This window comes from Cherax quadricarinatus, chromosome 73, assembly GCF_038502225.1.
Source record: "Cherax quadricarinatus isolate ZL_2023a chromosome 73, ASM3850222v1, whole genome shotgun sequence".
Classification (NCBI taxonomy): domain Eukaryota; kingdom Metazoa; phylum Arthropoda; class Malacostraca; order Decapoda; family Parastacidae; genus Cherax; species Cherax quadricarinatus.
This window is the reverse complement of record NC_091364.1, coordinates 2,759,156-2,781,798: the sequence shown is the minus strand read 5'-3', so window position 1 is coordinate 2,781,798 and position 22,643 is coordinate 2,759,156. Positions and strand designations below refer to the sequence as shown.

Here is a 22,643-nt window from a genome sequence, read left to right as displayed (position 1 = left end):
GGATCCCTCTCACTGCCAACCCAACATTAACATTACTCAAAAATCTCACACATAAATAACATCTTAAACCTTATAAATGATATATTTAAAAGATAAAACAATGTTACATCTATTTTCAATGTTAAAAAAAGTCTAAATGGTTAATATAGAGATCATGAATGTAATTTCAATAGATATTAATTCCTGATTTTTTAAAATAAATAATTGATGTCGCATTATGTGCTACCGTACATGTGGGATATTTTTAAAAGTTAAACTAAAATTATGGATAGAGTATTGAGTCGTGTTACGCGCCTAGACGAACGATAAGGCACATATCTACCAGTAGCTGAGTAAGGTTAAGATACGCTAAGAGTTTGTTGGGATTTTTAACCCAAGAGGGTTAGCCACCCAGGATAACCAAAAAAGTCAGTGCGTCATCGAAGATTTTTATTTCCATTAGGGTCTTTCAATCTTATTCCCCAGGGTGACTCACAAGCTGAGTAACACCCTTACACCTGCTGTCACCCACAGTGACAGCAGGTGTAAGGAAACACCCGGCAGGTAATCGAACCACGGAAACTCAGTGTGTGAGGCAAGAGTGTTGTCCACCAGGCCACAGGACACTGGGGTAAACACTAGGTTATTTTAGGTTGGGTCAGAAGGGTTTTTGTTAGCTTATGTCACTATTATACCCAGGGCTGGATTACCGCATAGGCAAACTAGGCATTTGCCTAGGGCCCCGCGCATTTGAGGGCCCCGCGGTCCAAGGGGTTCAGGGGCTCATCCAAGACTGCGCACATGGTGCAAGTGCAAAGGGGTCCCTACCTAAAAAGTTCAAGTGTTTGGAGACAGGACACATTTGTTGAAGAAATAGTTCATTTTTCTGGGTATATGAATCAGATTAAAGCTCCACCTGAAAAATGTGGGCCCTCAGCTGCGTTGAAACATTTAAGAAATGCAGGTATCTCAGAAACCTTCCCTAATGTTGACATAGTGTATCGCCTTTACCTAACACTTCCAGCTACTAACTGTGAAGGAGAACGTTCATTTTCTGTTTTGAAAAGAGTGAAAAACCAGCTCCCTTCAACAGTGAGCCAAGACAAATTGTGTAACCTAGCCTTGTTGACCATTGAGTCTGATCTAACAAGAAATATTGATTTTCAGAATATAATTGATGATTTTGCCAATATGAAATCCAGAAAAGTTTATTTAAGAAGTGCCTGTGAATATAAACAATTCTTCACTTTCTTGAGTTTATATGATTTGATAGTCTTATGCATGATGCAATGATAACAATAATGGTCAGTGATTTATAAAGGGAATAATAGTGCTGTAGTGGTTATGCTGAATATAATAGGTACATGATGTCACTACTTTAATAGCCTAATCTAGTAATACTATGCTGTCTTGAGTTTATTCTCTTTAAAATGCATGATTTAACAAGATAGTTATAATGGCTGTTGGTAAATGGTTTTGGTTGTCTTGATGTACTTTCCCTATTAAATTTAATCAAAATAGCCAGAATGTATTTAATTAGACCTTAAACAGGCTCACACCGAACCCCCTCCCCCCCACCCCCAAGCTGGAAGGGGGTCGCTTCGCTTACCCGTAACTCAAAGGGGCCCCCGCCAATCTGAATAGCCTAGGGCCCGGAGACTTCTTAATCTGGCCCTGATTATACCATTTGGTCAGCAAAATAATATCTCACTTGAAAAACTAACTAAACATTGCGCAATTCAAGCTATGATTAATGGCCGTTTCTTTAATTAACATATCTAAGTGCAGGAATATATTTAAACCAACACATGAATACTTTCAATAGGTGCTGAAGCTTTCTTACACAGGACAAGGGTGTTTCCTGACACAGGGTAGGGAATTCTAGCAGGACTGGGGTGTTTCCTGACACAGGGTAGGACATTCTAGCAGGACTGGGGTGTTTCCTGACACAGGGTAGGGCATTCTAGCAGGACTGGGGTGTTTCCTGACACAGGGTAGGGCATTCTAGCAGGACTGGGGTGTTTCCTGACACAGGGTAGGGCATTCTAGCAGGACTGGGGTGTTTCCTGACACAGGGTAGGGCATTCTAGCAGGACTGGGGTGTTTCCTGACACAGGGTAGGGCATTCTAGCAGGACTGGGGTGTTTCCTGACACAGGGTAGGGCCTTCTAGCAGGACTGGGGTGCTTCCTGACACAGGGTAGGACATTCTAGTGGGGTGTTTCCTGAGGACTGGGGTGTTTCCTGACACAGGGTAGGGCATTCTAGCAGGATTGGGGTGTTTCTCGACACAGGGTAGGACATTCTAGCAGGACTGGGGTGTTTCCTGACACAGGGTAGGACATTCTAGCAGGACTGGGGTGTTTCCTGACACATGGTAGGGCATTCTAGCAGAACTGGGGTGTTTCCTGACACAGGGTAGGGCATTCTAGCAGAACTGGGGTGTTTCCTGACACAGGGTAGGGAATTCTAGCAGGACTGGGGTGTTTCCTGACACAGGGTAGGGCATTCTAGCAGGACTGGGGTGTTTCCTGACACAGGGTAGGGGATTCTAGCAGGACTGGGGTGTTTCCTGACACAGGGTAGGACATTCTAGCAGGACTGGGGTGTTTCCTGACACAGGGTAGGGCCTTCTAGCAGGACTGGGGTGCTTCCTGACACAGGGTAGGACATTCTAGCAGGACTGGGGTGTTTCTCGACACAGGGTAGGACATTCTAGCAGGACTGGGGTGTTTCCTGACACAGGGTAGGACATTCTAGCAGGACTGGGGTGTTTCCTGACACAGGGTAGGACATTCTAGCAGAACTGGGGTGTTTCCTGACACAGGGTAGGACATTCTAGCAGGACTGGGGTGTTTCCTGACACAGGGTAGGGCATTCTAGCAGGACTGGGGTGTTTCCTGACACAGGGTAGGACATTCTAGCAGAACTGGGGTGTTTCCTGACACAGGGTCGGACATTCTAGCAGGACTGGGGTGTTTCCTGACACAGGGTAGGACATTCTAGCAGAACTGGGGTGTTTCCTGACACAGGGTAGGACATTCTAGCAGAACTGGGGTGTTTCCTGACACAGGGTAGGACATTCTAGCAGGACTGGGGTGTTTCCTGACACAGGGTAGGACATTCTAGCAGGACTGAGGTGTTTCCTGACACAGGGTAGGACATTCTAGTAGGACTGGGGTGTTTCCTGACACAGGGTAGGACATTCTAGCAGGCCTGGGGTGTTTCCTGACACAGGGTAGGACATTCTAGCAGAACTGGGGTGTTTCCTGACACAGGGTAGGACATTCTAGCAGGACTGGGGTGTTTCCTGACACATGGTAGGACATTCTAGCAGGACTGGGGTATTTCCTGACACAGGGAAGGACATTCTAGCAGGACTGGAGTATTTCCTGACACAGGACATGACATTCCAGCAGGACTGGAGTATTTCCTGGCACAGGGCATGACATTCCAGCAGGATTGGAGTATTTCCTGGTACAGGGCATGACATTCCAGCAGGACTGGAGTATTTCCTGACACAGGGCATGACATTCCAGGAGGATCGGAATATTTTTTGATATGGGATATAACTTTCCAGCAAGCCTGAAGTTTCCAACACATTTTACCCTGGATGCGACCCACAACAGTAGGCTGACACACAGGTCAGTGAAAAAGTCAATGGGATGAGAAGAGAAGAAACTTCTAATCATGTAGAAGAAGAAGAAGAAGAAGGAGGAGGAGGAAGAGGAGGTGGAGGAGGAGGAGGAGGAGTAAAAAGATGATGGGATAGTTTTCTTATCATATGCCATCTTGAATTCATTAATATCTTATTTATTTGACAATACAGTCAATATTACTCTCAAGAACGCCTTATACTCAGTATTATTGTGGAAGAGGTCACGTGACATGATGCAGTGATACTGGATCTAACTGTATCCCTGAATATTGCTTTAATACTTTATTAGAAGTGAGGATATACAGCAGAGTTTTGTATTATATGAACGTTGATGTTAGTGAGATAAAACTTTTAACCCGGAGGGTTAGCCATCGAGAATAACCCAATAAAGTCAGTGCGTCTGTGTCTTATTTCCGTTGTGGCCATTTCATCTTGTCACCCCAGGATGCTACCCACACCAGTCGACTAACACCCAGGTACCTACTAACTGCTAGGTGAAAAGGGACAACAGGTGTATGGAAATATGTCCAATTTCTCCATCCAGTTGGGGATTGAACCACAGGCAGTGTGTGAGGCGAGAGCGTTGCTTACCGAGCCATGGTAATAAGTAGGTATATTTAGGTACAAGGTACAGGACTATATACTCTCCCACAGACACTCGTGTCCAGCCCTTATGATGTCATTGCTTCTGACATCAATACCTCTTCACCAGTAGGAGGGTCTTAGTTACTATTATTATTATTATTATTATTATTTTTATTTTTATTTTTATTATTGTGGAAGCGCTAAACCCGTAGGGATTATACAGCGCCTGTGAGGGGATGATGGAAGGCATTCAGGCTTAATTCAGGGAATTGGAACACAGATCCAATTCCTTAGATCAAGAGCCCCCATCACTAGCATCAAGGAACCTCCCTTGAGGGGTCGGAGTGTCTTACTGTTGACTGGCTGGGACAATTTTTTTTTTCACTTCTCGCCCTCTACTTGTCAGGTACCTCTATATGAAGAATTGAGACACTTATGCAACACAACAACCATGTGTTGCATAAGTGTCTCAATTCTTCAACTTGTCGGTTTTCAAAACCACTCATCACATACATCTATATGTAAATCCTGGCATTCTTACTCCCGCCTGTATAGATCTCGCCATGCTCCTCTACAACGCTGGACAGGTCAGTAGTAAAGGCTGTTTATGACAGCTTTCACATCCCTCGTCTCACATCCTCCTCGTCTCTCTTGTCGACAGTTCGGGTGACCAGACCCGCCGGGTCGCCTTCTGGAGAAGACCCGGGCCGGAAGTACAGGCAAATCCCTAATGAATGTGACCAGACCTAAATTTTCCTGACGTTCCACCTGATTCGTCCTCGGCAGACGAGATACCACATGTCTTTAATACCCAGACGAGATAATATATAATAATATAATCAAATCTTTATTTACTACAAGTACATGTACAAGGTATACAGATCATAGCTGACATCAATACTGCTGTATAAAAAACCCTTGTTATGCAGAGCACTTCGGGCAAATTAGGTCAGTTTTGTCCCAGGATGCGACTCACACCAGTCCACTAACACCCAGGTACCCATTTTACTGATGGGTGAACATAGACAACCGGTGTAAGGAAACACGTCCGATATTTCCACCCCTTCGCCGGGACTCGAACCTGGACACTCACCGTGTGAAGCGAAAGCTTTTGCTACCAGGCCACGGGGCACCGTAAATTCTGCATATATTTAATACCCAGGTTATAAAGGATATGATTAAAATAAACAGCACATACATTGTTTTATTGAATTATCACAAAAGCCTACTTTATTTTTTACACATACATGTCACCACATTTATAAAAAATAATCTAAAAATCACTTAGACAATTTGCGGCACATAAGTGAGTAGAGATCACAGGATATATACACCGAGAGGTGTATATCTCAGTGTATATACGCTGAGAGTTTAATTAAGTCCCCATTTCAGGGAGTATTCTTGACTGGTGGTGAATGGGTTACATGCAGCCTAATGATCCTCATGTAGTCGATAGGCTTCAAACCTCCCCATTAACCAACCAACCATGAGTCGAGGGGTGACTAAATATAATGAAAGCACTGTTGAGTGTGACAGCTGCCTCGCCTCATGTGGACTGTGTACCCCCAATGGGGCTCTTGTTTCAAGGAACTGCAGTTACCTTCCCTTTCCTAGGATCAAATCTGATTACCATCTATTCTCCGAGTGTTGTATGATTCCTATGACGTTCGTGCCTGACCACCAATTTATCATATTTTTTGCAAACAAAAATTGCTAGTGGGTTTGGAGTTGAGAAGAACCTGCCAGGTATGGGCCAGTAGGCCTACTACAGTGTTCCTCCTTTCTTATGTTCTTACCGTCGCTAAAAGAGCAAACTGGAGAATATAGTAGTGATAAGAAGTACGTAGTCATGGTTTAAGTAATGAATGGTGCTCGCATGTGTGGTCAACAGTTCCCTTAGTATAGAGCCACACCATGGTAGCTCTACATTGTGCAATATACCATCACAGTTAGAGTCTTGCTCTGCAGATTACTTCACCGGCACTAGTGATCACTGACATGACTCACGAAATCGTAATGGCACGACTGCAAACCATACCATGGGTGGGGTTTGAACCCGCAACCCATTGCATATACTGACTCGCATAGAAACGAATACACTTCATAGACTTTTGCCCAGAGAGAAGAGTTTCTTGGGCAGTTCAACTCATCCGGTGAGTGAATATACCTTCACGCAAGTACTTGACATATTACTACTGGTAACAACTCAATCCTGGATATTTTCAATGATCTATGATCACCACCTCAACAAATAACCACTGTCAAATTGCAACAAATCCTACATTGATTTATACATGTTTGTGATAATAATTCTATGTTTCTGTATTCCTCTACATTCTTGGATAATACCCGAAGAGTCTTTTAAAAGAGAATATTATTAATGTCTATTTCGGTGTCATGGTGAGGACCTTCTTCAGTGCTTTAATTTTTATGTGATTTGCATTATCAAACGCCATTTCTTTTGTGTTAGAATTACTACATATAGTGAATATTTATCGGTTCGTTTCTATACATGATCCTGTCATTGTTCAGTATGATAGACGGTCCATTAATGATGAATTACATATCAACCCATTATAATCATTTTTATGTCAGCCATAAAAATTCTGATATCCATCACCATTATTCTTAGAGACGGAAATCACAAATCAGACTTACAGCCCATTGACAAAAACTTGCAACATGTAGCAAAAAAATGTACATTTGTACACAGCTGCACACACAGGCATGTAATGAGGCAAGGCTAGCTTACAATTGAGCAGCAGACAGACAATCTATACACCTGTACCCTAACGCTATCACGACTCTAACATATATTTATAATAAATAACTTTGCACTCATAAAACTTGTGGTAAACATACATAAACAGATTTGTACTTTATGTACATATTGCAATAATTAAACAAGCTTAACACATACGACATTTTGAGCAGATTTCGAGAATAACCTTAAAAAGTATTAATGAAAGTGATTAATTTTAGTATCAGCAACAATAGACGTTTTAAATATATATGAAGCAGTGCTGCAGCACTAAATATCAAGAAGGAAATTGCTAAAACACTAAAATTAAATCATAACATTCTCAAATTCCGCTCAGAAACATTGTGGTCCATTGTTTCCTGTTCCCAATTTAGGTCCAAATCATTGGTCACTACTTGAAGGGTGACGGACCATAGGCCAGATTTTGACTCTTAATGACAGGTGTCCATCTACCTTCAATTACTCTCTGGTAGTTGAATTATGACGTAGCCTACAAGTGGTAACGACTCATACAACAAAGGGAGACCTTAATGCGACATTTCTCCCACACGAGACATTTTTCACCTATGTCATTATCAAGTGGAATTTGATAAAATCTCATAGAGGTGAAATGTCGTACTCATAAAGGGGTCTTTCTGCGACATGTTTATTTTTACAAATTATTGGCAAGCAGGACGGCATGAAGGTTTGGAAGATATTTATAGTGATTTGTATATCATTGTCCCTCAAAACATAACTTCCCCATATGTCTACAATGCATTTATTGCTATAAAAAAACTTTTAAACTTACTTTTGTGTGCCTAATAATTTCGATATTTTGGCAAGTTGTTATAGCTTATGTATATATTTCCAAAGCCTCATAGATACTAAAATTTTCATAGGCCCTAAGAATAGATCCTTCTAAAATAGATCCGTATTAATATAGATGTATGTATCTAGAGCAAATGGGCAGCACTACTAGGTTAGGCTACAGATGCAACAAATATATACGTCAAGAAGGCAAAAAAAAAAAAATCCAAATCGTCACTCCATCATAAGATAACAATCGTGGACCACAGTCTTTGGCATTGTTGGTTCAAGCTTGTAAATACCAGCTATGGGCACTACACCAATGAAAGGTGCCCTTAAAAATTACTCTCAGTAGCAACATCAAATGTTTTGTTGGCTGACCCGGTGATTCCTGTATCACGGGTGTCCGTCTGTAACCTTCAATGACAATGATTTATGCATTAGTTAAGTCGCTTTTGCAGTGTAATAAATAAAAAATATATATCACCAGTTCTCTGGTATATGCCAGAGTACAAACAAAAAGTTTTACTGAAGTATAGTACTCAGTTAACCTCTAAATTCATTGACAGACATAAAGACTATGTATGTATATGTATATGTCGTGCCATATAGGTACAACTTGCGATTTTGGCTTAATAGCCACACTCTTCTTGCCGAATAAGGAAAGCGAAAATTTGTGTATGCAGTAATTTCGCAAATATCATTCTGAGCCTAACGAAAAAATATGTTTCATTGTGTTTTTTTATTATTAAATTGTAAACTTATCTAAAATATATTTAGCTGGATTAGTCTATATTAAATTGCGCTTGTTATAATAAGGTTAGGTAAGTTTTCTAAGGTACTTTTGGTACAGAATTATTATTTTTTTACATTAACATAAATTAAAAATACATATCTTTAAATGTTTTACCTATTCGGCACGACATAATATATATATATATATACATATATATATATATATATATAGCTATATATATATATATATATATATATATATATATATATATATATATATATATATATTACATACAGGTTATTCTAAATGACTAGTGTTCATTATACTTTGACGCTCCAACGTATGTATATATGTATGTATGTACACAGTGTGTTTGTGTGTGTATGAAAGGATTGTACAAATGCTGCTTTCAAGGCAATTAAACTGTATGTTGCATCCAGCAGAGGTGTGGCATGACTGACCTCAGTGGACACAACCTTCAAACAGTTAGAAAAACTATACAAAAATAGGCACTGGAAGAGTGGGTCTCAGTGTACAATGTGGTCAGTTAATAAAGTATCAACTGCAGCCTCAACAGTTAGATACATTTTAACAACATAGTATATTATTGGCCCACTGTGTGCTGACAAGCTTCGTGGAACTTGTCCTCGCTTCCCGGAGTTACAAGGCAACTGTTTCAGAGTTACCTCGCCATTCCTGTGTTCACCGATAATCAACTATCACTTCAAGTTCCTTGTTGTGTCGAGTACGGTGACATCTGCTGGTGTATTTGCTGCTGCTGCTGTGTAAATACTGGCGTCTGGTAGGACGAGTGGGTAGCAGGAGTGGTGATGGTATAGTGTGCAAGATGAGACGAGGCACCAGCTGAGTAGGGCGGGGCTTGGCAGTAGGACGGTGATAAAGATTCATACATTATCTCACACTCGTCATTTCCTCCCAAAAGTTTGCTCTGCAGCTGCTGCTGCATCTGAGAATCCTGTCCGTACACGAAGAGAGTATTGTTTGGCAGGTGTTGGTAGTTCAGTATATGCTGACCCATGCGTCGAGGTCCTCCTGGGAAAACTCGGGCACTAAGGTCTCCGGCAGCCCCAGTGCCATCTGTGTGCTCTCCCCCGAGGGCCGTCGGGAGAGCACATGGCACCGTAGACTGAAGCGGACCACATCCCCTGGACCCACACTCGGGGACGACACTGTCTGGGGGAACACAACTAACTCACTAACTTCCATTTAATCAACGTAAATATATAAATAAATGAATCTATAAGCAAATACCACGAACGGAAGTATTTTATAAAATATTTAGTCTCTCGTTTAGTGGACGAAGGATCGAGCCTCCAGGCTTACTACTTTACATAATAATAATATAACCTTTTTATTGTGCTACTGCTATACGAAGACTAATAATTGTAGCATTATATTAATTATTATCAAAATAAATTATTAAGGTTGCGACACTACAAATTATATTGAGAGAGGAAACAGTCACATCTTAGACTATCATCAAATGATTTTATCTATAATTTCTAAAGAGATGGACCAGTACGCCAGCGTAATCCTTCGGCCATATGACCAAAGGTTCCAGGGGCGGGTCACATTACCAAAACCCGCTTCAGGAGGCATTTGTCCCGTTTCCTGACGACTCTCAAGTTGTTCTAGTAACGCTCATACCGAGGGAGGACTCACCGCTGTACTGTAGAGCATCGTGATCCATCAGAGGAGTGTCGGTCTCAAGAGGTAGGCCAACTAGGCAGTTTGGGGACGACCCACGAAAATCCTCCTCTGGGGCTCTCATCTGTAACAGGCCATTATATATCATTCTTCATTTTCACTAACATTAATGTTTATCGAATTTGTAACACCAGTTAATTTAACATTCAAGTTTTGTTTTAGCGTCGGTACGAAAATACACCAACAAACCAGAATACTTGAATCTCTAAAATAGGAATTAAATCAAACTCTAAGTATACCTGAAATACCTAGTTAAATATGGTATTTTCTATAGGAGAGAGGAGCTTACGACGACGTTCCGGTCCGACTTGGACCATTTACAAAGTCACACAAACGGAAAGGAGAGGAGGGAGTATATATATAGGCCAGCAGACAGGGACAGGACGAGAGAGGTAGTAGGAAAGGAAGTAGCAGTAGAAGTCACATTACTACTACTTCCCTTCCTACTACCTCTACTACTACTTCCCTTCCTACTACCTCTACTACTACTTCCCTTCCTACTACTACTACTTCCCTTCCTACTACCTCTACTACTACTACTTCCCTTCCTACTACCTCTACTACTACTACTTCCCTTCCTACTACCTCTACTACTACTACTTCCCTTCCTACTACCTCTACTACTACTACTTCCCTTCCTACTACCTCTACTACTACTACTACTTCCCTTCCTACTACCTCTCTCGTTCCATACCTGTCTGCTGGCCTATATATACTTCCTTCTTTCCTTTCTGTTAGTATGACTTTGTAAATGGTCCAAGTCAGACCTAAACGTCGTCGTCGTTCTAGGCTCCTCCTATGTGTGGATTATATGTATATTCTTCCAGTCACGGTATTGTAACTTTTTGTTCTTTATGGAACTTCCTAAATCAAACACACATAATCAGATTCAACAATGTAACATTATGTACTTTAGTTCATAAAAATTATATCTTTTAGTTTATTGTCATTACCTACCTTCCTCTTAGCAAGCGCCTGCTCTTTGGCCGAGTGATTTTTGACGTGTTTTCTGAGGGATGATGGGTCGGTATATCTCTTCTTACACCCGGGTACCGAGCACACGTATGGTTTCTGAAAGACACAATCACATTGTTTATATTAAAGAAACAGCCGGTACCTTTTTTTTCACTGCTGTCTAATCGTATTTAATTAATACTAGGCTAACAGCTTCTCTCATTTCAGGTCTAACTTTTATATTTTTTTTTTTTTGACAGGACTCGCCAATGTGATTTTTTTATTTAGGTGGGTAAAAGCATAGTTCGGTTGGGACAAAAGATGTTTAATTAACTATAGGTTTATAGCACCGGTATATCACAAGGCAATTGAGCTGGGCAGCTCTAAAACTGTCAGACTATGGTATAAACCTTGGTAATTGATACCGACAAATTGGTTTTAAAAAGATACGTAAGTAAAGACTAGGGAATATTTATTAGAAAACGTTTCGGTCCTGAGACCTTGATCACTTCAGAAGTGATCATGGTCCCAGGACCGAATATCCTAGTGTTTACCGACGTGTCTTCTTAAACCAGCTCTAAAACTCGGCTGGACACGTACAGGAGTGGGAATAGACCCACTGCAGTGTACCTGTGTTCTTATATATAACATCGATTACTTAATCACCGATACTCAGCACCAGCTGGTACGACAGTGGTTACTTATCACTGAGCGGGTCATCAACTGAGAGGGACTTGCGTCAGGAGACACTTTCCTGCTTTCTGATGATGATCTCAGTGGTAGTAATGATTTATTGGTCAGGAAGTGGGACAAGTATCTCAGTGCATCGTCTCCTCAGACGATGATCCTATTAATAAAAACAGATTACTACCTAGAAATGTGCAAGGACGATAAAGAGCGCCTCAAAATATACATGGGAAAGGCAGACAGCAAATGAGTTGCAGGTTCACAGCGAAGATATCTGGCGAGAACTACTTATTACTACGTATCATGGCAGGGGACTATCTACTATTATAGAAGGAAGGAAAGCAGATGTAATGATTTGGTCTTTTACTGTCCTCAAGGGAGTTCGTTCATGTCACATAATACAATACTTACAGCATCAACGTGTGTCCGCTGGTGTTTGGCTCTGTCAGAGGAGTTAGAGAAGGCCTTCATGCAGTGTGGGTAAACGCAGATATAAGGTCTCTCTCCAGTGTGACTTCGTAGGTGGATCTTCAGGTTTTCCAGTCGCGAAAATGCCTTAGTGCACCCTTTGAACTGGAAGACAAAACATTTACTATTAAGCAAGTTTCAACAGGTTTATTCTACATTTGCTGTGCTTCAAAACATTGTCTTTTTTTATGTATGATGGCATTTATTGATAATAATATGCGTGTTATAATTGACGTTAACCTATCCTAAATAATGTATGTATTTACTCACTTTAATTAAGAATTACAACGGAAAAGTTGGCGTTGAGAGGACAGACTAAATTAAACACACGATGACGATGTAGTGCCAAGTGCAACTTTAAACTGGCATGTCAAGGTTGTTTACTTATTTGTCTTTCTAGGCTGGAGGTGTGTCGAGCTAATACCTTTATCCTGGCCAGAGTTTATTTAATTTCTGGCTTTGGCTCTCAGAGGATCGTGTGATACCTCAATAGTCAAGACTCAGGTCTCCAGTAGTTTTCATACTGTATTTTTTTTTTTAATATGGGCGAGAAAGGGACATACAGACCGAGAAGCACATATTCTCGGTATCTATCATCTATGGTTATAATCATAACCATAATTTTTAAAAAGGGTGGACTGGTAAGCCAGTGGAAGGCCTCGGTCAGATTGATCAAAGGCTCCAGCTGTAAATCATATGACTAAAGACCCGCGTCGGGAAACACCTCTCCTGTTTCCTGACAAACCTTAACCATATTTCTCGGAGTGGACACTAAAACTTGACTTTAATCCAGTATTTTAGGTGTTAAAATATTCTTGACGAGTGGTGGCTTTAAAATAAGCCAACCTGAGAAGACAACTGAGAAGTGAGAGAGAGTTAATATTTCTCTTTCCTTGATCAACATGGCCTGGTGGGAATCAGCCGATGTGTTCAAAAAATGTCTGCCCTTACTGTCTCTCACTCAACAGAGTTATTCAGTTTTAACCGGGATTTGTATCGACAAATACGCCCGTTCTCATCACCATAAAAACCAGCGTTGGGTTTCCAACGAATTAAAACAAGGGGTGGTATCGTATGACTCACCCCGCCACTCCTGACCTTCTCTGCGGTTATATAATTTAGTTACTGGTTCTTAAGTAAATTAAAGTTAAGGGCGCCGTAATCTAACTTATAGTTAACAGAACGAGTACTTTTGTAGGTACACATGGAGACAGAAACGTATAACGACGTGTCGGTTCAACTTGGACTATGAACTAGTCGGATAAAAGGCTTGTTAAAGCTCCTGGAAAGCGAAACGTTGCCACAATAAAATGCCACCTTAGTTGCACTTGTATCCTTATACCCAACATTGTCGGTAATTCTACCAACATTAATACAGTAACTAGTCACACACGTAATTGTGTATTGTTCCAGTCACGGTATTGTTCAGTTTTTCTTATCTAGCGATACTGTTGGCTAAATAGTTCAAACAAACGTGAAATCGTAAGGAAACGATCGTTATAACGAGAGCACAAGGATTTACGCCCACTCTCGCTTCTTAAAATAATAATAATAATAATAATAATAATAATAATAATAATAATAATAATAATAATAATAATAATAATAATATCTTATTTACTACAAGTACATGTATAAGGTATACTGACCATAGCTGACATCAGTGACATACTACTATACAGAAAGCCCCTTGTTATGCTGAGCATTTCGGGCAAATTAGGTCAGTTTTGTCCCAGGATGCGACCCATACCAGTCCACTAACACCCAGGTACCCATTTTAAACTGATGGGTGAACAGGGACAGGGACAGCAGGTGTCTTATGGAAACACGTCCCTAATGTTTTCCAGCCGTACCGGAGGAGATTCGAACCACGGACCTGGTGCTGCATTATAACTATGACCATAATTTCTAAACGGGTAGACCGGTAAGCCAGCGGAAAGCCTCGGTCAGATGACCAAAAACCAATTGTTCAGCAGTTCGTCTACACGTCTTCGGTGAAATTAGGTGAATATCCAACTGGAAATGATATACAACAGGCAAAGAAAAAAAAACCACGGAAGGTCCTACACACACACACACAAACAGGAGCTGTGAATCGACCCCTGCAACTACATATAGGTGAGTACACACACACACACACACACACACACACACACACACACACACACACACACACACACACACACAACATGTTAGAGACACTACCAGAGAGAGAGGAGAAGATGAACCAGCAAGACTGGACCTTGTATTCACCCTGAGTAGTTCAGACATTGGGGATATCTTGTATGAAAGGCCCCTGGGAGCTAGTGATCATGTGGTTCTGTGCTTCGACTACATAGTTGAGCTCCAAGTGGAGAGAGTAGCAGGAATAGGGTGGGAAAAACCAAACTACAAAAGGGGGAACTACTCAGGCATGAGGAACTTCCTTCAAAACATTCAGTGGGAGAGGGAACTGACAGGAAAACCAGTACAAGAAATGATGGACTATGTGGCAATAAAATGCAAGGAGGCAGAGGAGAGGTTTGTTCCCAAGGGAAACAGAAATAATGGGAAGAACAGAACGAGTCCTTGGTTCACCCAAAGGTGTAGGGAGGCAAAAACTAGGTGAACTAGAGAATGGAAAAGGTACAGAAGACAGAGAACTCAGGAAAATAAAGAGATTAGCCGAAGAGCCAGAAATGAATATGCACAGATAAGAAGGGAGGCTCAGCGACAATATGAAAATGACATAGCATCGAAAGTCAAGACTGACCCGAAGCTGTTGTACAGCCACATCAGGAGGAAAACAACAGTCAAGGACCAGGTAATCAGACTGAGGAAGGGTGATGGGGAATTCACAAGAAACGACCGAGAGGTATGTCAGGAGCTCAACACGAGATTTAAAGAAGTATTTACAGTGGAAACCAGTAGGACTCCAGGAAATCAGAACAGGGGGGTACACCAGCAAGTGCTGGATGAGGTACATATAACCAAGGAGGAAGTGAAGAAGCTGCTATGCGAACTTGACACCTCAAAGGCGGTGGGACCAGACAACATCTCTCCGTGGGTCCTTAAAGAGGGAGCAGAGATATTGTGTGTGCCATTAACAAAGATCTTCAACACATCATTTGAAACTGGGCAACTCCCTGAGGTATGGAAGATGGCAAATGTAGTCCCAATTTTTAAAAAGGGAGACAGACATGAGGCACTAAACTACAGACCTGTATCACTAACGTGTATAGTATGCAAGGTCATGGAGAAGATCATCAGGAGGAGAGTGGTGGAGCACCTGGAAAGAAACAAGTGTATAATTGACAACCAGCATGGTTTCAGGGAAGGAAAATCCTGTGTCACAAACCTACTAGAGTTTTATGACAAGGTGACAGAAGTAAGACAAGAGAGAGAGGGGTGGATCGACTGCATTTTTTTGGACTGCAAAAAGGCCTTCGACACAGTTCCTCACAAGAGGTTACTGAAAAAGCTAGAAGATCAGGCACACATAACAGGAAAGGCACTGCAATGGATCAGAGAATACCTGACAGGGAGGCAACAACGAGTCATGGTACGTGACGAGGTGTCAGAGTGGGCGCTTGTGACAAGCGAGGTTCCACAGGGGTCAGTCCTAGGACCTGTGCTGTTCTTGGTATATGTGAACGACATAACGGAAGGGATAGACTCAGAAGTGTCCTTGTTTGCAGATGATGTGAAGTTAATGAGAAGAATCAAATCGGATGAGGATCAGGCAGGACTACAAAGAGACCTGGACAGGCTACAAGCCTGGTCCAGAAACTGGCTCCTTGAGTTTAACCCTGCCAAATGCAAAGTCATGAAGATTGGGGAAGGGCAAAGAAGACCGCAGACACAATATAGTTTAGATGGCCAAAGACTGCAAACCTCACTCAAGGAAAAAGATCTGGGGGTGAGTATAACACCGATCATATCTCCTGAGGCGCACATAAATCAGATAACTGCTGCAGCATACGGGCGCCTGGCAAACCTACGGATAGCGTTCCGATACCTCAATAAGGAGTCGTTCAAGACACTGTATACCATTTACGTCAGGCCCATACTGGAGTATGCAGCACCAGTTTGGAATCCACACCTAGTCAAGCACGTCAAGAAATTAGAGAAAGTGCAAAGGTTTGCAACAAGACTAGTCCCAGAGCTACGGGGATTGTCGTACGAAGAAAGGTTGAGGGAAATCGGCCTGACGACACTGGAGGCCAGGAGGGTCAGGGGAGACATGATAACGACATATAAAATACTGCGCAGAATAGACACGGTGGACAAAGACAGGATGTTCCAGAGATGGGACACATACACAAGAGGTCACAATTGGAAGTTGAAGACTCAGATGAATCAAAGGGATGTTAGGAAGTATTTCTTCAGTCATAGAGTAGTCAAGTCGTGGAATAGTCTAGAAAGTGAAGTAGTGGAGGCGGGAACCATACATAGTTTTAAGGCGAGGTATGATAAAGCTCATGGAGCAGGGAGAGAGAGGACCTAGTAGCAATCAGTGAAGAGGCGGGGCCAGGAGCTATGACTCGACCCCTGCAACCACAAATAGGTGAGTACAAATAGGTGAGTACACACACACACACACACACACACACACACACACGTTGGTTTAGCATACTGGGCGAAACTTGAAGATAAAAAAAAAAGCAATACGAAGCACGTTTTTATTATGACAACTTTTCGCTCCAAGCAGAGCTGTACGATAGCGAGCCCTCGAGTGAGGGTCCTTAACGCCGGTGACGGGGGCTCTTGATCCTAGGAAATGAAACCTGTGGCCCTATTCCTTGAATCGATCCTGAATATTCAGCCTTAAGAAACACTAGGATATATTAGGAAACGTTTCGGTCCTGGGGTCTTGATCAAGGTTTCGAGACCGAAACGTCTTCTAAGTCCTAGTGTATATACATTGAGAGTTTAATCCTAACTTCATTAAGAACATAAGAATGGAGGAACACTGCAGAAGGCCTACTGGCCTATACAAAGCAAGTCCTTATCAAAATCACCCCTTTCCCAAATATGACCTGACTAGGTTAGGGCATTGCCAACCATACCCCCGGCCGGGATTGAACCCGCGGTCATAGAGTCTCAAAACTCCAGCCCGTCGCGTTAGCCACTAGACCAGCTAGCCACAATGAAGGCAGTGAAGGGACTTGAGCTAGAGTTCGTCACGGCCACGCTAGCTGGAGATTCATCTGTAAAAACTTGCATTTGTGGTCACAGAGGTGCCTGTGCTAACCTTCCTATGGTGTAGAAATATACCTAGTTGGATGAATCTTATTGTGGCTAGCTGGTCTAATGGCTAACGCGACGGGCTGGAGTTTTGAGACTCTATGACCGCGGGTTCAATCCCGGCCGGGGGTATGGTTTGTTTGCAATCGTGTCATTACGATTTCTTGAGTCATGTTAGGGCATTGCCTTAAGCCGGAAGGAGACTTGGACCTGCCTTACATGGACCAGTAGACCTGCTGCAGTGCTCCTTCCATATGTTCCTATGTTCAAAACCAGCAATATGTGGCTAGAAATTTGAAACAAGTCACTCCTGACGGGGAACTTTAAGTCTCGAAGTGGAAATTATCGCTCAGTTCTTGTTTACATCGTCAGGATTTCAAGAGAATTGACTTTTAAGAACAACATAAGAATATAAGAAAGAAGGAGCACTGAAACAGGCCTACTGGCCCATGCGAGGCAGGTCCAAGTTTCCTACCGGCTTAAGGCAAAGCCTTAATCTACTCAGGTCAGGACTTTTTTAAGTATATATGTGGAAATGAAGTAACTTTTCGTTCAGCCAGTGACAAGAGACACTGTTTTAGCAACAAATGCAACATCTGTTCTTACTTCTGGGTATTAGTGTGTGAAGGTGCTAATATGCGAGTTTATTTTCTTTGAAATACTGCAAAAATAGCAAGTTGCAAAATTTTGCATTACTTGCAACGGAAGTATTTTTGCCGGAGATCTTTGTTCTTACTTAGTTTATTTGTTTTTTTACTTAATTTATTTGTTTTACACAACAGAAGTTGGAACCTGAGATGAAGGTCATTGTAGCCAGAACACACACACACACACACACACACACACACACACACACACACACACAAACACCTAGCAGTGGTCAGCGAAGAGGCGGGGCTAGGAGCCGAGATTCGACCCCTGCAACCACATGTAGGTCACTACATGAAGGGGAGTAAACACACTGAACGTCCGGCCAGTTTGGCCGACATGTGTACCATGCAGGGTACGGGTTACATAAATAATAACCAGCACGAGTGTAAAGATGGAAAGTCGTATGAACAACGTTTTGGAATTCTGTGAGAAAATAAGAATACACAAATAACCAGTATATAGGAGAGAGGAGCTCACGACGACGTTTCGGTCAGACTTGGACCATTTACAAAAAGTAATCAGGAGAGAGAGAAAGAGAGAAGGAGAGAGAGAGAGAGAGAGAGAGAGAGAGAGAGAGAGAGGGAGAGAGAGAGGGAGAGAGAGGGAGAGAGAGAGAGAGAGAGAGAGAGAGAGAGAGAGAGAGAGAGAGAGAATTGTGTTTTTTTAGACTGCAATAAAGGCATTTGACACTGTACCACACATGAGATTGGAGCAAAACGCTTGAGCAGCAGGCAACAATTACTGGAAACGTCGTTAATGAGTGAGAGGGGTTGGATTTGAGTGGGACTTACACGTGAGTAAACAGAATTATCAAAATTGAGACACTTATGCAGCATATGGGAATCTTTATTCAGGAAACGTTTCGCCACACAGTGGCTTCATCAGTCCAATACAAAGAGGAAGGCGTAAGGACATTCTACAAGATTGATGGACTGAACACATCGACTCCAGGCTGAGGGACTGATTACCTCATACTCCTCCTCTCCTTACGCCTTCCTCTTTGTATTGGACTGATGAAGCCACTGTGTGGCGAAACGTTTCCTGAATAAAGATTCCCATATGCTGCATAAGTGTCTCAATCTTCAACTTGTAATAAAGTTGGTAGAATTACCGACAATATGTAAAGTAAAAGGACACAAGTGCAACTAATGTGACATTTATTGTAGCAACGTTTCGCTCTCCAGGAGCTTTATCAAGCCATTAGTAATGGCTTGATAAAGCTCCTGGAGAGCGAAACGTTGCCACAATAAATGTCACATTAGTTGCACTTGTGTCCTTTTACTTTACAATCTTCAACTTGTCGGTTTTTCAAACCATTCATCACAGAATTATCAAAGTTTATTGCTTGGGAAGCATTGAAAATTGGGTTGGGCAAATATTCTGTTAGTGGGATGGATTGTGAAGCACCCGCCTAGTATGGGCCAACAGACCTGCTACAGTGTTCCTCCTTTCTTATGTTCTTATATAATGGAAAGAATCAAAGAGTGATTGTCCGGAAAGAGATGTTAGAATGGGGACGAGTAACAAGCGGGATACCACAAGGATCTGTATTAGGGTTGGTACTATTTCTGGTTTATGTGAACGACATACCAGATGGGATTAAGTCAGGTGTGTCTCTGTTTGTTGATGTTAAAATAATGAGAATACAAACAGATGAGGACGGAGAAAGGTTGCAAATAGATCCGGACAATTTCCAGGGCTGGTCAGATAAGTGGCTGCTTAAATTCAACCTCAGTAAATACAAGATTATGAAGACCTGACAAAACAGGGCTAAAGTAATTGAATCTAACAACATTCGAGACTAGAAGGACCAGGCGAAAATTATTTACAAACATTGTTTCAATATCCACAGCAGGACTCGAACCTGCTAACTCTGTATCAGAGTCCACAGTACTTTACCACGGAGCTAGACCCAAGATAAGTATGGGTGGTTAGCCAAAGGTAAGCGATGTTACCCTATACCCCTGGGCACCAAGCTCGTTTTGAGTTATTTCATCGAATCCTGCCACATGCAGTGGACTTTCAAAACGAGCTTGGTGCCCGGGGGTATGGGGTAACATCGCTTACCTTCTGCTAAGCACCCATACTTATCTTGGGTCTAGCTCCGTGGTAAAGTACTGTAGACTCTGATATATATATATATATATATATATATATATATATATATATATATATATATATATATATATATATATATATATATATATATATATATATATACAACGGCCAACCCTATCCTTTCTACACACAAAAATAAAACGCACAATACACACACAAAAAATAATCATAATCCATTCACGACCCGTAAAGAGTCATGCTAGGCAAACATTATCCTAAAGTTACATTAAATAGTGTAGGATTTCTCTCGGATGGAAGGTATCAACCGGTGGCGTCCGTGTAAGTCATCCCCGACGCACTTGTACACCAGCCATTCCCTGCCTTCACCTCCCCTCATTCCTCGCAGATTATAAATCACAGCTTTTTTCTGCTTCCCCGTCTCTGGTTTCACGAATTATGTCAGATTTTGGAGTTGTGTTGAGGGTGTGAGGGAGACACGTCCGCCAGAGACCTAATGCTAGGCTCTTAATCCCGTTAATATCTCGGCCTACACACACACACACAACAATTTTGGTCCCAGATTTCGTTTTAGCTATTATTCCTAACCCTTCTTTGGAATTATTTGTAATTTTAACTAGTTTTTGTGGCCAGTGTTAATATTTTGTATAGATATTAATTTTCTTTGCAATCTTTATTTTTCTTCATAATAATTATTAATATTTCTACACACGCCCCATTTTTTCCTCTAAATATTCATTTTTTCTTTTTTGGAGTCAGAAAGGGCTAGAAGATAAGGAAATTAGCCGAAATGCACAATGTACTACTGGCTTTCCTTTGCTCTTAGCAGTATTTTATTACATGTAAACTATATTCTATATACTGCAAAAAGAAATAAAGATCGTTTTGTCGTTGTAAATAAAGAGAAATCAGTGTTGCTAGACAGAATCTCTGCCGTGTTGAGTGGTCATAGTCACCCCTCGGCGTTGTCATAGTGAGTTAGCTTGGCTCTGGGCCAGCAACGCCCAGAGACGTGTTTCATTCACCAGTGCCAACGCTCCGTGGCACTAAGAATGGGGTGTGCACATGGTGACTTGCAGCTCAGTGGCACAGTGTTCGGTTTACACCCGAAGCCACCCCGGGTTGGATTTCCGTGCGGTGCGCGACGTTCAGCAAGGCTTGCACCTGCTGCCTTTGTTCTCCACAAGGTATGAGAATGTGTGTGTGTGTCGACTCTCGTGGGTGGCATTTGGACTTAGGTAATAAGTATGGGCAACTCAGCATCACTCACGAAATCGTAATGACACGATTGCAAACAAACCATACCACGGGTGGAGTTGGAACCCGCGGTCAGAGTTTTGAGACTCCCTGACCGCGGGTTCAAACTCCACCCGTTGTATGTTTTTTTTTTATGGACAACTCTCCAGATACCTGTTGTTCTTGTTCTCCTAAAATCAGGGCCTAATCAACCAGGCTGTTACTGTTAGCCATAATCTAAGCCTAGTGCCATTGTTGTTATTCTTGTTTTTCTTCACAAATCATTAGGTGTGTGGTGACAGCGTGGGGCGAGGCGTGTGTCCCAAGGGGCGAGGCGTGTGTCCCAAGGGGCGAGGCGTGTGTACCAAGGGGCGAGGCGTTGTGTCCCAAGGGGCGAGGCGTGTGTCCCAAGGGGCGAGGCGTGTGTCCCAAGGGGCGAGGCGTTGTGTCCCTTGGGGGGTGGCGTGTGTCCCAAGGGGCGAGGCGTGTGTCCCAAGGGGCGAGGCGTGTGTCCCAAGGGGCGAGGCGTGTGTCCCAAGGGGCGAGGCGTGTGTCCCAAGGGGCGAGGCGTGTGTACCAAGGGGCGAGGCGTGTGTCCCAAGGGGCGAGGCGCTGTGTCCCAAGGGGCGAGGCGCTGTGTCCCAAGGGGTGAGGCGCTGTGTCCCAAGGGGTGAGGCGCTGTGTCCCAAGGGGTGAGGCGCTGTGTCCCAAGGGGTGAGGCGCTGTGCCCCAAGGGGTGAGGCGCTGTGTCCCAAGGGGTGAGGCGCTGTGTCCCAAGGGGTGAGGCGCTGTGTCCCAAGGGGTGAGGCGCTGTGTCCCAAGGGGCGAGGCGTGTGTCCCAAGGGGCGAGGCGTGTGTCCCAAGGGGGTTGGTGTCTTGATATCTGATACGATCTTGGGCTTTTTATGCGCACTTGCAATCGTCAACATCCTCTTGCATTCTTTCTAGCACACTGCTGGAATAACCATTAGACATAGCCTAGGCCTGTGCGATTCCCAAGGGCCTACGAGATTCCCCCAGGGCTTACGAGATTCCCATTCCCTGAGCTTACGTGATTCCCGTCCTCTAAGGCTACCACACTCCCTAAAGCCTATGAACTTCCTATTCCCA

At 42.7% G+C, this 22,643-nt stretch overlaps 1 protein-coding gene across 5 annotated transcripts in view; it reads right to left on the bottom strand.

Annotated features, from left to right (window-relative positions):
• Nucleotides 1-5,411: 5,411 nt before the first annotated feature.
• Nucleotides 5,412-22,643, bottom strand: part of LOC128701131 (uncharacterized) — a 144,758-nt gene continuing 127,526 nt past the window's right edge. For 3 of the 5 annotated variants that reach the window (XM_070100533.1, XM_053794712.2, XM_070100532.1), the window contains exons 4-7: nt 12,288-12,449; nt 11,193-11,306; nt 10,191-10,299; nt 8,806-9,701 (exon numbers count right to left, since the gene is read on the bottom strand). In XM_070100533.1, the coding sequence (XP_069956634.1) occupies nt 9,232-9,701; nt 10,191-10,299; nt 11,193-11,306; nt 12,288-12,449 (855 nt within the window). In that variant the 3' untranslated portion in view covers nt 8,806-9,231. Of the gene's footprint in view, nt 8,189-8,805; nt 9,702-10,190; nt 10,300-11,192; nt 11,307-12,287; nt 12,450-22,643 lie in introns of those variants that run through there. The other 2 variants (XM_053794714.2, XM_053794715.2) reach the window with 2 other exon arrangements.